Source organism: Mustela nigripes, chromosome 7 (assembly GCF_022355385.1).
Source record: "Mustela nigripes isolate SB6536 chromosome 7, MUSNIG.SB6536, whole genome shotgun sequence".
Classification (NCBI taxonomy): domain Eukaryota; kingdom Metazoa; phylum Chordata; class Mammalia; order Carnivora; family Mustelidae; genus Mustela; species Mustela nigripes.
Genome location: NC_081563.1, coordinates 26559090 through 26575161, shown reverse-complemented (window position 1 = coordinate 26575161; position 16072 = coordinate 26559090). Strand labels below are relative to the sequence as shown.

The 16072-nt window shown below is 35.5% G+C and overlaps 1 protein-coding gene across 3 annotated transcripts in view; it reads right to left on the bottom strand.

Moving 5' to 3' along the window:
• STRN (striatin) overlaps positions 1–16072 on the bottom strand; it is a 101944-nt gene that overhangs the window by 62539 nt on the left and 23333 nt on the right. For all 3 annotated transcript variants that reach the window (XM_059405421.1, XM_059405419.1, XM_059405420.1), the window contains exon 2: positions 2664–2767. In XM_059405421.1, the coding sequence (XP_059261404.1) occupies positions 2664–2767 (104 nt within the window). The remainder of the gene's footprint in view (positions 1–2663; positions 2768–16072) is intronic.

Genomic DNA, 16072 nt, shown 5'->3' with positions numbered 1-16072 from the left:
GCCAGAAACTTCTATACTCAATCCTCTCTAATTTTTATGAATTCTATTTAAAATGTTTCATAGCGGGACTCCTGGGTGGCTCAGTTGATTAAGTGGCTGCCTTTGGCTCAGGTCATGATCCCAGCGTCCTGGGATCGAGTCCCACATTGTGCTCCTTGCTTGGCAGGGAGCCTGCTTCTCCCTCTGCCTCTGTGGGCTACTCTGTCTGCCTGTGCTCGCGCTCTCTCTCTCTCTCTCTCTGACAAATAAAATCTTTAAAAGTAAATAAATTAATTAAAAACATAAAAAAATGTTTCATAGCCTCCTCTATTCCAGCAGCTACCATATTATAATTTCTCATCCTGCTTCTATTAACAGATTTTTCCATTCCATCCCCCATAATGAGTGGTGATCTTTCCAAAATCTATTTTATACTATTTCATGCTCCTTTCAACTGTATGACAACTAAATACAATATGTATCCCTAGACTGGATCCTATACCAGGAAAAAGGTACTGTAAAATATAGTACTATAAAAGTACTATAAAAATCATCACTGGGACATTTCATGGGAAAAAATTCTATTAAGATCATAACTGGAACATGTGAATATGGGCTGTATTAGGTAACAGTGCTACATCAACATTAAATTTCCTTAATTTGATAAAGAGTTATAATTGTATAAGGGAACCTCCTTGCTCTTAGAAGAAATATACTGAGGTAAACAGGGGCAAAGAGGTATAATGTCTGTATCTAAGTAGCAAAGGATTCAGGAAAAAAGCAATGTGCCTACAGAGTGAACATACCAGTTAATACAGCAAAATGTTGTCAACTGGGTGAATCTGGGTAAAAGGCACGTAGCTCCTGCAACTACTGTTAGCTTGAGAAATTTTAGATTAAAATGTTTTGAAAAACTTTCAATGTTCCCTATTATATGGAAGAGAAAAGTCTGAACTCCTTAGTTAAGTTCTCCATGATCTGGCTCTTGCCCACGTCTACCATTATCACTTATCAAATCACAACTACATCCTACCCTCCACACAGTGACTGCAAATTTCTGTAACACACCAAACTGCTCTGTTCCCTGTCAAATATATCCTCTCTACCTCCTGAACTTTGCCTATCTGGCAAATGCCTTATTTTTATGATGCTGTTGAAGTCTCAGCTCCTCTCCAATTATATCCTTGCTTCTCCAATTATATCCACCTTTCAGAACCAAATAACCACTCCCTTGTGACCCCACTGTACTCTGTACAGATATCTCCCATAGCACCTACCATAGTGAACTGCACTTTTGTGGTTTATAAGTGTGTTTCTTGCTACTCTGAGCCCTTAAGGATAAGGACGGTGGCCTACGTTTACACTCAACTCTAGCACAACACTTAAGTTGAATGGATACATTAATGAAATGTTTAATGATAAGGGACACACTCATACACACACACACACACACCCCTAGTTACTTTAGTATAGGTATATTTTAATTCTTCTGTATTACAAAGATAGAATAATGTACCGGTAAAGAGTATAGATTTCAGAATCAGACAGACCTGAGGATCTGAATCACAGCTCTCCTACAACTTTGTAATTCTATTCAAGTTACTTCGTTTTTAAAACTCAGGGCCTGGTACACAGTAGTTAATAAATAGTTGCCATTATTAATGTTATTACTTTCTTTTTGATGATGTCTATAATTAGATTGCTTAAAACCTAAAATACTCCCAAACTACATATTTTTTTAAAAAGTAGTTTCCCTCTCTCCACCATCTCTCCAATACAGCTTTCAATAAATCTCTCCAGGAATAAAAAGAATCATCTATTTTTTATTTTGTGCCATTCAAAGATCCCAAGTAAAGGTGAAAACAAGTTCCATAAAGTTTAATCTGTTTCTTAGTATTCACAGATATTTTCTGTTAAATGCTATTTTATGGCAGTTTTGCAAACAGCCCATCCATTAACTTCAAAGAAAGGAGAAAAGCATGTGATCAAAACAAGCAAAATAGAGAATTTCAATATTGCCTATCAAGTACTCAATTATCAGAAACGAAAAATTATCTAAAAACAAAAATTCCAAAGACCACTGTAATTCATATAAAAATTTCCAAAATTCTCATCTATGACCTGCTGTCCTTTACTTGTGATCCAAGCTTTGTTACTAGAGTATCTTAGACACTAGCAACATGGAAAGATAAGGTTCACTTCGGAGAGATAGGAATAGCTGATAGCAAAGGAACAAAATACCAGAAAAGTCTAGAAAAAGATAAAAAGGTTCTCCAGACAGTCTACATTTTTTCCCAAAGAAAACATATCAAATTAAATAATATTAGTTGATGAGGGAGTAAGCATCACAGAAATTTCCTTTACAACTCAAAAACAGTTTCAATTCCATAAAGAAATGGATAATAACAGCTCAGAAAGCATTTAAGTTTCTTTAAAAAGGACAGGACAGAGGGAAAATGTGAAATTTTTAAAATAAATCATATAAATCAGTTTATTGGTCATGATTACTAAACAATCACAAGAACATTAAATTAACATATTATAACCATTTTAAAATGTGTAATACAGATACTATTTCCTGAATTCGAAAGTATTAAGTATTAAAATTTGGATTTGTTTTAGGAATGACAGAAAAATTACTCCAATCTTTACACAGAACATCATCTTCCATTTCACTGAATTACCTTTCCTGTTTAAGAGCGTACTCCAGCATTTTGATCCTCCTCACAAGATCTTTCTTCAAAATTTCTTGACCCTTTCTTTCCCCCTGAAGGAAAGCAATCTGGGCCTAAGTAGGGAAAAGAAAGACAAAGCTAAGATTAGACCAAATTAAAAAACTGTTTAACCCAGTTGAAGACAGAAACTTTGGGAGACTGGACACTTAAGATACAAATACACTTCCTTTTACATATGTGTCACAAGGTATTTAAATATATAGAACGGCATTGATTGCAAGGAGGTAAAAAAAAAGTTTTTTTAAAAAAAATATGCATTTTACTTCAGATCAGGGATATTACAACAGGTAGACTGTATCCTCTAAGATTCTATAATCTAAAACAACCAATATAAATGCAGACGTTATGCAAAGGGTACAGTACAGTTTGCTCAAGTGTTTGTGGCATTGAGGGGGCTTCTCTTTTATAAAAGTGAGGATGGGGAAAGGGGATGGTAAAATCCTGAGTTCTTGTAATACCACTGCAAAGTAACAGTTCTCAGAACTTCACCACATATGTAAATCTTATGATGGATTTAAAATTGTTTTGAAAGACTTTATTCTGGACCTCCCCCACAAACAATAAACAGCTGCCTTTTCTCAATCCACACCTTTCACTCCACCCCCTTTTAGGAGATTTTTTAATATGCAGGAAAAAAGTAAAAGTTCAAAAAAGGAAAATCAGAAACCACAGCCCTCTATAGGTTCCTGGCCCCTTCAAGGAATAATTAAAGAAAAAAACCCTACATTTTAACATGTAAACAAACCATAAAATTTTCATCTTCAGTAAAACAGCTAGAAAGAATGGCTTTCTTGAATATCTAAAAGGACATTTAGAATTGAAATAGTATCTTCCACTTAAGGAACTGAAACTATGTTACAAACATTCACTTGGTAAAGTAACTCCTGTAGAGTTACACCACTAGAATACCACTAAGAATAGGGCAGAAAGGACTGAAGGGCCCTCAAGGATAGCCATCAATTTCACTATTCTCATAGGCTTTCCCCCTCCATTTCTATTACATTAATGCAGATAACAATTATTTATATTTCCACAGTGCTTTCTATTTAATTGAGCAAGAACTTATATTTAATGATGACCTTAACACATCCTTAAGAAACTGGATTGTCCAACTAAAGTTTAGTGAGTGAACCACTAAACTTCTACTCTATTTGAGTAACACTCCTTTCTATGTTTTTAGTACCATATTGAACACAAAATCCAATTTACCAAGGATCTTATAATTTTCTTTTTTCTTTAAAGATTTTATTTATTTGACAGATGGAGATCACAGAGAAGCAGGCAGAGAGAGAGGAGGAAGAGCAGGCTCCCTGCTAAGCAGAGAGCTCGATGCGGGGCTCAATCCCAGGACCCTGGGATCATGACCCGAGTCAAAGGCAGAGGCTTTAACCCACTGAGCCACCCAGGCGCCCCGGATCTTACAATTTTCAAGATACAAGTAGTGCTGGTTTTGTTTTTATTTCAATAAGGTCTTAAAATTGCAATTAAAGAAGAGTTATTTTTTCTTACAGAATTAAAATACTCCAAAAACAATCATAGAAGAGAAGACATCAAATATCTATACTACCCAAACTTAATGATCATAAAACCTTTGAAATTATGTATTCTGCAAGGAGATTCATTATTTTATGTAAGCATAATAATAATACATTGCATTTAAAGCTGATAAAAATGAGGGGTGGCTCAGTCAGTTAAGCTTCAACTCTTGATTTCAGCTCAGGTCATGATCTCAGGATTGTGAGATAGAGCCCCGAGTCAGGCTCAGCACTAGGCATGAAGCCTGCTTAAGATTCTCTCTCCCTGGGGAGCCTGGGTAGCTCAGTCAGTTAAGCATCTGCCTTTGGCTCAAGTCATGATCCCAGGGTCCTGGGACTGAGGCCCCCATCTGACTTCCTGCTCAGCAGAGAGCTGCTTCTCCCTCTCCTCTCTGCTCATGCTCTCTCTCTCACTCTCTCTCTCTCCCAAATAAATAAAATCTTTTAAAAGAGAGAGAGAGAAATTTTCTCTCTCTCTCTCTCTCTCCCTCTATCCCTCATCCCCATCTGCCTCACACCCACCTGCTAAAAAAAAAAAGAAAGAAAAGGAATAATAAAAGCTGACAAAAATGAAAGCCTTGTCAAAAGGATATGATAGCCCAACTTCTTTGACCAAACAATGCTTTGGCATAGAATTCTATATACTCTTCAATATGGCTTTAATAAAAACAATAACCTAGCCATATAATTATAAAAATCAAAGTAATGACAAAATCAATGACCAATTTCTTCCTCTCTATATCCTTTGGCTAGTTTTGTATTTTTGCCACCATCATGGTTCCTGGATGATTCTGAAACTTCAGTCCATAATACTGGAAAGTCTTTACTGTGATTAAAAACTCCTTGTTTTCCCAGTACACTTGCTTCCCCATCCTTCTACCAATTCACATATTGGATTAGCTAAATATTTAATAAAAACAAAAGACTTAGGGGTGCCTTGGTGGCTCAGTGGGTTAAAGCCTCTGCCTTTGGCTTAGGTCATGATCCCAGGGTCCTGGGATCAAGCCCGGCATCCAGCTCTCTGCTCTTCAGGGAGCCTGCTTCCTCATCTCTCTCTCTCTCTGCCTACTTGTGATCTCTGTCAAATTACAAAAAAAAAAAAAAGATCTAGAACTGTTTTAGAGAAAGATTACAGAGAAGATGGAGTTGCCTACAAAGATAAATAAAAAAGAATAATTATATTAGTGATTTTTTTCTTGGTGATCACAGAACACCTCTGTGATACTTCTTTCTGCCAAAGATGCATAATCTGAAATCAATCATAAGGAAATATCAGGCAAATTCAAGTTGAGGGACATTTTACATTAACTTTCTTGTAATGTACAAAAGTGTCAGGTCATAAAAGTCAAGGAAAGACTGTTTTAGATTGAAGGAGCCTAAAAAGACATGAAAACCAAATGTAATACAAGATTATGAACTGAATTTGGCTATAAAATGATATTATTAGGACAAGTGATGAAACATGAATGGAGTCTGAAGATTAGATGGTAGTAATGTATCAGTATTAATTTCCTGATTTTGATGGTTATATATGGTTACATAAGATAGTACTTGTATAGAGGAAATAAACACTAAAGTATTGGGTGGGAGGCAACAGCCTATTAGGCTGGCTGGCAACTTACCCTCACATGGTTCAGGAAGGAAAAAATTCTGTGTATTACCCTTGCAACTGTTCTGTCAACATAATATCTTTTTTTTTTTAATTTTGAAATAAACACTAGGCCAACTACCTTAATATGATAAGATACAAAAAATTCAATTCGAAGTCAGCATCATGTATAATAGAAAAACCCAAGAAATACGGACAATCGGGAACAAAAAAGGATTGCCATTTTTTACCACAAATATTTAACCATATACTGGAGGTAGTAGTTAATGTCATCTGTCAAGAAAGAAAAAAGTTTAAAAACTGAAAAAAGAAAATAAAATTATCATCATTTGCAAATGATATGAGTAGATACTAGGAAAATCCAAAGAAACTGACTATAAAGTTTTACAAAATATAGAGGAATTTGAGTAAAGGCTATATATAAAAATAATAAATTAAAACCCAGAAACTATAAATAATAGATATAATGATAGAAAACAATCCCATTTATAATAACAAAAATAAGATGATTAGAATAAAACTTCCAAGAAAAAAATAAAATCTAAGCAAAGAATACAACACATAATTCTAAAGTACACATGGAAAAAATAAGCAAAATAAATTATTCAGGGCGCCTGGGTGGCTCAGTGGGTTAAGCCGCTGCCTTCGGCTCAGGTCATGATCTCAGGGTCCTGGGATAGAGTCCCGCATCCGGCTCTCTGCTCAGCAGGAAGCCTGCTTCCTCCTCTCTCTCTGCCTACTTGTGATCTCTGTCAAATAAATAAATAAAATCTTTCACTAAATAAATAAATAAATAAATAATTCAAAACCCCTGAATACTAATATGGAAGGATACTATTGTTTGAATTGGCTTATTTAATTGAAAAGGCAGAAAGGGGAGGAGAGACATAAGGGGAAAAAAGACTGAAAGACAGGAGGGGGAACGGAGGTGGGGGAAGGAAAGAAAGGAAAAATCAAAAGATAGTGGGCTGTATCTACACGAAGGAATGTTATGCTTTGTTACAAAGGAGACAGTTCTAGGTATATTGATATAGAATGATTCCCAAGATAGATTAAATGGAAAAACAAAAAGGCAAGACAGAGAACAAAGTATATAGTTTGCAACCATTTGGTTTAAAACAAAAAGGTAAATATACTATTATGCTTCTATGTATAAGTAATAACTCTGGAGTGATTCACAAACATGCGGTCGTTCTGAACATCTCCAAAGAAAGTAACTAGGTGGATGGGAGAAAGAGGAACAGGAGTTAAAACTACCTTCAAATATCCATGTCTGTCCTTACACCTTCTGAATGCTGTACCACAGGCATGTTGCTATGCATAGAAGTCTCTTCATTGAGAAATGTAAAGCCAATTACAGCAGAACAAATTCATCCACCAGATCTGGCTCCACAAGTCACCAGTTTGTAGACTTTGTCTTGGATTTTTTTTTATTTTTTTAAAGATTTTATTTATTTATTTGATAGAGATCACAAGTAGGCAGGCAGGCAGGCAGAGAGCAGGGGCGGGAGCAGGGCTCAATCCCTGAGACCATGACCTGAGCCGAAGGCAGAGGTCATGAGCCACCCAGGCACCCCTGTCTTGGATGTTTTAATCCAATTACATTATTTTTACAAAGGAGAAAAAACAATCACCAAGAGATTGAGTAGTTTATATCCCTAAAGAGCACAGCATTCTCACAAATGAACTAAGATGACAGTGCAAAACCACTTGGAAAACTCAAGACACAAAGGTAATGTAGTGGGAGTATTCAGCAACAAGGACAAGACAGAAAAATGCATGGTCCAAAGGGTCCCTTAAAGTTCTCCCTGCACATCACTACAACAGAATTCCTTCTGAAATAAGAGAGTTCTCTAGTTAGGGAACAAATCTATGCCTAGCCTCCAATACTGTTAAGTAATATGGAATAGTGATGAACTCAGTTACCTATTTATTTTATAGCTATACTTCTCTATGAACTATTGAGCTACCATTTGCCTACTTTTTAAAACTCTTGCTTCTGCCTGCACTACTGTCACCTCAACATTCTCAGAGTGAATTCTTCTGAACTTTCCAGAGTTCCAAGAACAAAAGATTAAGACATGCAATTGAAATATTGAGAAAAAAATTAGAAAAAGAAATAAACTCAATTTGATCAAGTAGATAAGGTATGAAAATAGTTTTCAAGTGTTATAAATAAAATAATTCATCTTTTAAAATTTTAAGTCATCATGCATCCATTTATCTATACAAGGAAACCTAACAGTAATGGCTCATATATCCGAAAAGAAAACTTTGGAGTTATCTTCAGGGAAAATGAATGCTAGAACTTTCACGATGCCTTATAAGATTTTTACATTATATACCTAGAATCAGGCCCTCATTTCCTAACCATTAGAAATAAAAAGATTAGGGACACCTGGGTGGCTTAGTTGGTTAAGCCGCTGCCTTTGACTCAGATCATGATCCCAGAGTCCTAGGATAGAGTCCTGCATCGGGCTCCTTGCTTGGCAGAGAGCCTGCTTCTGTCACTGCCTCTGCCTGTCTCTGCCTTTCTGCCTGCTTGTGTGTACGCGCTCTCTCTCTCTGGCAAATAAACAAAATCTTTAAAAAAGAAAAAAGAAAGAAAGAAAGAAAAAAGACTGGGGGACCTGGGAGGCTCAGTCGTTAAGCATCTGGCTCAGGTCATGATCCCAGGGGCCTAGGATCTAGCCCCACATCAGGCTCCCTGCTCAACAGAAAGCCTGCTTTCCCTCTTCCACTCCCGTTTGTGTTGTGTTCCTGCTTTCGCTATCTTCTCTCTGTCAAATAAATAAATAAAATCTTAAAATGAAAAAAGATAAAAACAACAACCGGAGATATTACGATTTGAGTCTACATAGTGAACAAAAATTAATTTTTGTATTATTTTTCAATTCCAATTTGTCAAAAGGATATAGATAAGGAATATAAATCTGTTTTATCTAAGCAGGTTTATGTGCATAATGCAGGAATATCTAAAAAACAAATTATTTTAACTGTACCTTAATTTTGAAACCTTGTACTCTAAAATTTAAAAAGGGCTCAAATTTGAAACTGATAAAAAAGAAATTTTAAAACTGAAATCACCAAAAATATATTCAAAAAGAAAAATACACAAAAAATTAATTTGGGTTGGACACTTTTCAGTTGTTTCTTGGTCATCCGCTATGGGAGGGAAAGAGCACTCACTTTTACAAAAATGTAAAGTACAAGAAAACTTGACCAATTCAAGCTTCTCACTTTGAATTTGAGCACAAACTCACAAACAGAGAAATACTTGAAAAGTAAAAGTGAGTAATACAGTTTACTTAGGCTAAGAAATAGCATACAATGAAGTTTCAATAATTTGCTTTATATCTTAACATCTTCAAAAACCATACGTATCTATTCCTTCTGAAAAGCCTTGGATTACATTATTCTCTTAAATTCAGCCTGCCAGTTGGCTTTCTCTGGCATGCAACTGTTGCCTCTAGATAGCCCGCTCTCCTAAAGACGGTGTGACATTAAACTTTACCAGGGGAATTACCAAGAGGACCCACTAAAACACAGACTTCCTGAGCCAGGCTCCACCCTCAGTTTGAAGTGGGGCCTAAGAATTTGCATTTCTACCAAGTACCCAGGTGATGTTAATACTGCTATTCTGGGACAACACTTGGAGAACCACTGACCTACACCATCTGTGACATAGTTAGAAGGCCAAAAATAAAGCAAATAGGCCGTTAAAGAACAAGGAACTGAGCTGTCCCAGAACCCTAGCTCTATACTCCACAGAAGTGGTCTTATATAGGCCCTCAAGCTGACAAACAAGGACACATTAGCTTTTTTGATTCTCTTCCAAATTTCTTGTTTATGACTATATTTTTAGCAGTCTCGTGATTAAAAAAAAAACAAAACTGACCATTTTTCATTTAGTTTAATCACACTGTTAGGGAATACCTACTACCCACCACAGTCCAAATTACTATAAAGAATATCGGAAAGACAAAACTAAGTTCCTAGTCACAATGCACCTCCAATGTAAGGAGAGTGCAAGACCAGAACACGTAGGTATAGAAAAAAAGCTAAGACCAGACAATGCGGTCTCCAAAAATGAGGATTTGAATCATAAATTTATTGAATATTCACATTTATTCATTTAACTGAGCACTGCTTTGCACCAGCGAGTTAACACTGGGGCTATGACAGCAACAAAATAAAACAGAGCTCACCGTCCAGTGAATGAAACCTGTATGCTGAAAAAAATATATGTAGATCAGTAGTGTATGTTGTATGCAACTAGAACCAGAAACACAGTTATAGACAAAAACACTAAATATAAAAATAAACACAAAATAAGGGCATCTGGGTGTCTCAGTCAGTTAAGTGTCCAACTCTTGATTCTGGCTCAGGACATGATCTCAGGGTGGTGAGACTGAGAGCTCACTGGGGAATCTGAGATTCTCTCTCTCTCTCCCTCTCTTCCTCCGCCCTTTCTCTCTCTCTAAAAATATTTTTTTAAAATCTTTAAAAATAAGGGACACCTGGGCTGCTCAGTTGGTTGGACGACTGCTTTTGGCTCAGGTCATGACCCCAGAGTCCCGGGATCGAGTCCCGTACTAGGCTCCCAGCTCCACAGGGAGTCTGCTTCTCCCTCTGACCTTCTCCTCACTCATGCTCTCTCTCACTGCATCTCTCTCAAATATAAATAAACAAACAAACAAACAAATAAATAAATAAAATCTTTAAAAATAAGTAAACACAAAATACAGTGAGAGATACCTCTTCAACTCTGGGGTCAAGTACATAACTGTTGTTCATCTCAGAAACTGTATTTTAATCTAGTATTAACTTTACAGCTTGCTTTATCTTTCAACAAATCAGTTTCCTGAAATTGTCCTCATAAATTCTGTACCATTATTTTTATTTATTCATCTAGCATTACTTTCCAAAAAAGATGAGTAAGTCTTTTTTAGATGACACATTATATCTGAAATGCTATAGGAGATAGTGGTATATTCTATCATCTCAATCCCTCCATCCCTAAATGTATGATTAAAAATATAGACCGTCCTACACAAGAAACTCTCCATTGCCCAAATTCACACTTAAAACACTAAATTAATTATCTGCATATTATCAACTGATTGCAGGATATAAATAACCATACATCAGGTTTCTTGAATCCTCACAAAGCTTCCATCTTGCCCCCAACCAATCAATTCCCAGAGCACGCCCTCCTATCTCTCAAATCTTTACAAATTTTCTAATGTTTGCAAAAAGAAAAAGAAATTTCAGTTACAAAAAAACATACATATACACATATACAAATGTATTAGATCAATATTGTACACTATAAACTTGCACAATGTTATGTCACACATATCTCAATAAAGCTGGAAAAAAGAAAATATATATATATATTCATACACATACATAGAGTGGAGTGAGAGAATAAGATACCAATCAAGAGGAGAAGCTGTGGATGTGCAGTATAATAAACCTGACATTCACTGATTCAATATTCACAGTTATCACTGTTTGAGAGACACTCAGAAGAAATTCCGTTAAGACAATAAGAAGCCAGAGGTCAGATCCAGAGTAAATGAGTGAGCCGAGCCTAAATAAGCATTCACATCTCAAAGTTCAAAAGCAATAACTATTTTTTTTTAACTGAGTTTCTTCATCAAAAATGTCTCGCCATCCCCAACCCCAAAGAAAGCCTAACAGCTAGCACAAGTGAAGAAAAATATAAGGACTAAGAAAGTAACAGTTCTTAATCAGGAAAGAAGGAAGTGTCAAATTTGGTAACAGCTTGTAACTATGAATGTGAACAAGACCACCAAATGTTCTATATAAAAATTAAAAAAAAAAAGGAAGGAAAGAAACATTACTGACTCAGCAAGTGCTCAACCTAAGCAAAATCTATTCATCAAAAGAAATAAAACTTTCATTAATACCAAGAAGAATATTAACTTCATAGGAATATTATATATAAGAAACATGAATCTCAAAGAAATATAATTCAGAGGAAGCAAGGATCCCACACAAAGCCCTCTTAATTTTAAAATTTGAAGATGCACAAAGGTCTCAAAGTTTCCCTTGCAAATTTGAGGATGCACAAAGGTCTCAAAGTATCCCTTGCAAATGACGAGTTTTCTATAGTGTATCATTTTCTTAATGGTTAAGAAAACTGCAAAGGAGTTCTAAACATGTTTTAAACCAAATTACCTTTTGATAGGTATACAATCTCTAAAGAAGCAGTCTTCAAGGGGCAACACTTTTCATATTTAAAACATTCATTCAATATGTTGAATTAGAACCTATAAATTTAAGGTGTTATGAAACTAAAGCCCAAATTCTTCCCAATGGAATTTAAGGCTATCTACAATCTGTTCCCAACTCACCTGTCTAGCTATGTCTCCCACATTCCCTTCTCACATATCCCTTGCTCCAATCAAAGCAGACCATCTTTTAGTTTTCAGATATGGCCTGAACTCTCCCAGGCCCATGCCTTGGCTTACGCTCTGCTCTTCATCCCCACTACCTTCTTCAAACGCCCTTCTGAAATTTCAAATTCTACTAATGCCAACTCTTAGCCTATTTAGCTTAAAGTAATCCCTCCCTTCTAGGAGGTACTCTGAAGAGTACTTATTATTTTCTATTAAAGAAAAATACCTCTATGTTTAAATACTGTTTTACTACTTTACGGCACTTAAACTAATGTTCAGTCAGGAAGCAAGAAAATAAGCACGCTGGAGTACCAGGCATTCTGCTAAACACAGTTTAAGTATTTAACTAATCTAATTTTCTGTGTTATTACTGTTTTTGATACCATCATTTTCATGGAGTTTATTACAGAAGAAACAACAATAATAATAATTGAGTAAAAAATCAATTCAAGCAAATTTGCCGTAACTTACTTAACCATTGTAACAGATCTTGTGGACTGGCTACTCAAAACACAAATTCCCAACCTCTTTCTACTCTGCAATGTCCCACAATAGAATCTGGAAAGTAAAATTCACACTTTCTTAGTTTCTGTTGTGGCCACACATGGCTATGTAACCAATGAAATACATATGGCTATCAGCTGTGGATGCAGAGAAAGTACTTATGGGAAAGTTTATCATTCACGGATAAGAGACACATCCCAAAAAACATTCAAACAAACCTATTTGCTGCTTTCCACTCTGGTCCTGATATCTGTAATTATAGCAGTCCTGTAACCATAACGTAACAGGAAGACAATAAGCCAGCAGACTCGGGGATGAAGAATGGCAGAGGAGAATAATAGAAAAGGCCTAGTTACTTTATGTTATCACTGAATAACTATACCAGCTTATGTCAGAGAAAAGGACTACCCACCACCAGACTTATGGAAAAAATATAACCTTTGTTATGTCCGTGTTAACAGGGTTTACTTGCTGCCAAAAGCATTCCTGATACTCATTTCACTATAGCTGGGCATTCAGACAGTAATTTTTCATTATTACATAATAAATTGCTAATGATGTTCTTCATGCATATAGACTTTTTAAGCTTTTCATTTTAATTCCAGCATAGTTAACATACAGCGCTATGTTAGTTTCAGGTGTACAATATAGTGATTCAACAGTTCTACACATTATTTGATGCTTCTCATGATAACTGTACTCTTTAATCCCCATCACCTATTTCACCCACCTTCACACACCTCCCTTCTGGTAACCATCAGTCTGTTCTCTATAATTAAGAGTTGGTTTCTTGGTTTGTCTTTTTTTTTTTCCCTTTGCTCATTTGGTTTGTTTCTTAAATTCCACAAATGAGTGAAATCATATGGTATTTGTCTTTCTCTGACTGACTTCACTTAGCATTGTACTCTAGACCCATCTATGTTGTTGCAGATTTCATTTTTTATGGCTGAATAATAGCCCACTGTATGTATATATGTATGTTTATGTGTGTCTTATATATATATCTCACATCTTCTTTATCCATTCATCTATTGATGCACACTTAGGTTGCTTCCGTAATTTGACTATAGTAAATAATGCGGCAATAAACACAAGTGTCCATGTATCACTCTGAATTACTGTTTTTGTATTTTGGGGGTAAATACCTAATAGTGTGATTACTGGATCATAGGGTAGTTCTATCTTTAACTTTCTGAGACCTCCACACTGTTTCCCACAGTGGCTGTACCCATTTGCATTTCCACTAGCCAAGGCATGAGGGTTCCTTTTTCTCCGCATCCTTGCCAACATTAGTTGCTTCTTGTGTTTTTTATTTTAGCCATTCTGACAGGTGTGAGGTGATATCTCATTGTAGTTTTGTAGTTTTCATTTACATTTCCCTGACAATGAGTGATGTTGAGCACCTTTTCATGTGTCTGTTGGCAACCTGTACATCTTCTTTGGAGAAATGTCAATTCAAGTCTTCTGCCCATTTTTTAAATTGGATTATTTGTGGGGCACCTGGGTAGCTCAGTAGTTACAGGCCTGCCTTCAGCTCAGGTCATGATGTCAGGGTCCTGAGATCAAGCCACATGTCAGGGGTCCCTGTTTGGTGGAAGGCCTGCTTGTCCCTCTCCCACTCCCCTGCTTGTGTTCCCTCTCTCACTGTGTCTCTCTGTCAAAATAACAATCAAAATCCTTAAAAAAAATAATAAACTGGATTTTTTTTTTGAGTGTTGAGTTCTATCAGTTCTTTATATATTTTGGACACTAATCTTTTATTGGATATGTCATTTGCAAATATCTTCTCCCATTCAGTAGGCTGCCCTTCATGCATACAGACTTTTAAGGGAATTATTTATTTCTCTGGGAAAGACTGCAACAAACTGAATTATTAAGTCAATGTCTGTTTCCTGATAGATACTGATCAACTGATAATACCAACAACAATGTATGAGAGTAAAGTTTAACACAGCTCGGCTAGCATTGGGTGTTGTTACTGATTTTTAAACACTCATAAACATTCATTGCTTTAATGAATATTTCTTTTAAGATCATAATATTGACTAGTTTTCCAGAACCATCCAAATACTCATTAAGAGAGTAGTTCAATAAGCTATATTTTGATTGTTTTTAAAAAAATTATTCTTCCTCATTAAAAAATACCATTAAATGGAAAAAAATTCAAATTTTATGTAAATATAGAAAAGAAATACCAGCAGATCCATTCCTTTACCCAATTCCACTACCTAGGGTTAACCAAGGTGAACAGTTTCCTGAATTTTCTTGTGAACTTTCCTGTATGCAGAGACAGAAAGATAAGCAAAAATGACATCAGTTTTGGTTACATAATTACTGAAAGTGCAGGAAATACAACTATACATATGAAAATACACAACATTAATGAAAGCTATCGTTTACTGAGCTCTTCCTACGTTATATTTTCTAAATAAGTGGTTTCTTAACTCATTTCACTGCCACACAAAAAACACACAAAATAGTTAATTATGTACAAACCAATCATATTTAAAACATAAATGTATATACTAACAGAGATCTGAAGACAAAACACAGATGCCAGAGGGTTCAATTCAGAGAGCTTATAGTGAAGGAGGGTACGACTGAAATGTAAGCTTAATTGTTGCTCATTTACTATTAAGGTGGGCACTCCTTTAGGCAGTAGGCAAGACAGGACTTGAACCTCCAGACTAAAAACATATTTAGTAAACTTGATTTTCAAACACACAAACCCATAACATCCCAAATCAATTAAAGTAGCTACAAGTATGTGTGTATCTAAAGATATATATGTAGATATATATAGAGAGAGATAGATAGATGTAGATACTTCTGTGTGTGTCTATATTATTTTTATTAATTTAAAGAGTAAGGTCCAGAAAATGCCTTTTTAACATTAAACATTTAATATTAAACATTAACAAACAATGTCTGCTATTTTGTAAAGTAATATTCCTAATATAAATATAAATCCCAATAACTTCACCTTACTACTTTACAAGTATTATATTTATTTAGCTTTAACAAATAAAACTATCATTCTGTTTCCTGCTAATACTATAACGCTAACCTAAAAAACTAGCAAAAATAAATTACAGAAAAGAAAAACTGATTCTATTTATAAGTATAGATAGAAGATGATCTTAATAAATAGATATTCCATGCTCTCATAAAGAATATGAGTAAGCAGGACGCCTGGGTGGCTCAGTTGGTTAAGCAGCTGCCTTCGGCTCAGGTCATGATCCCAGCGTCCTGGGATCGAGTCCCACATCGGGCTCCTTGCTC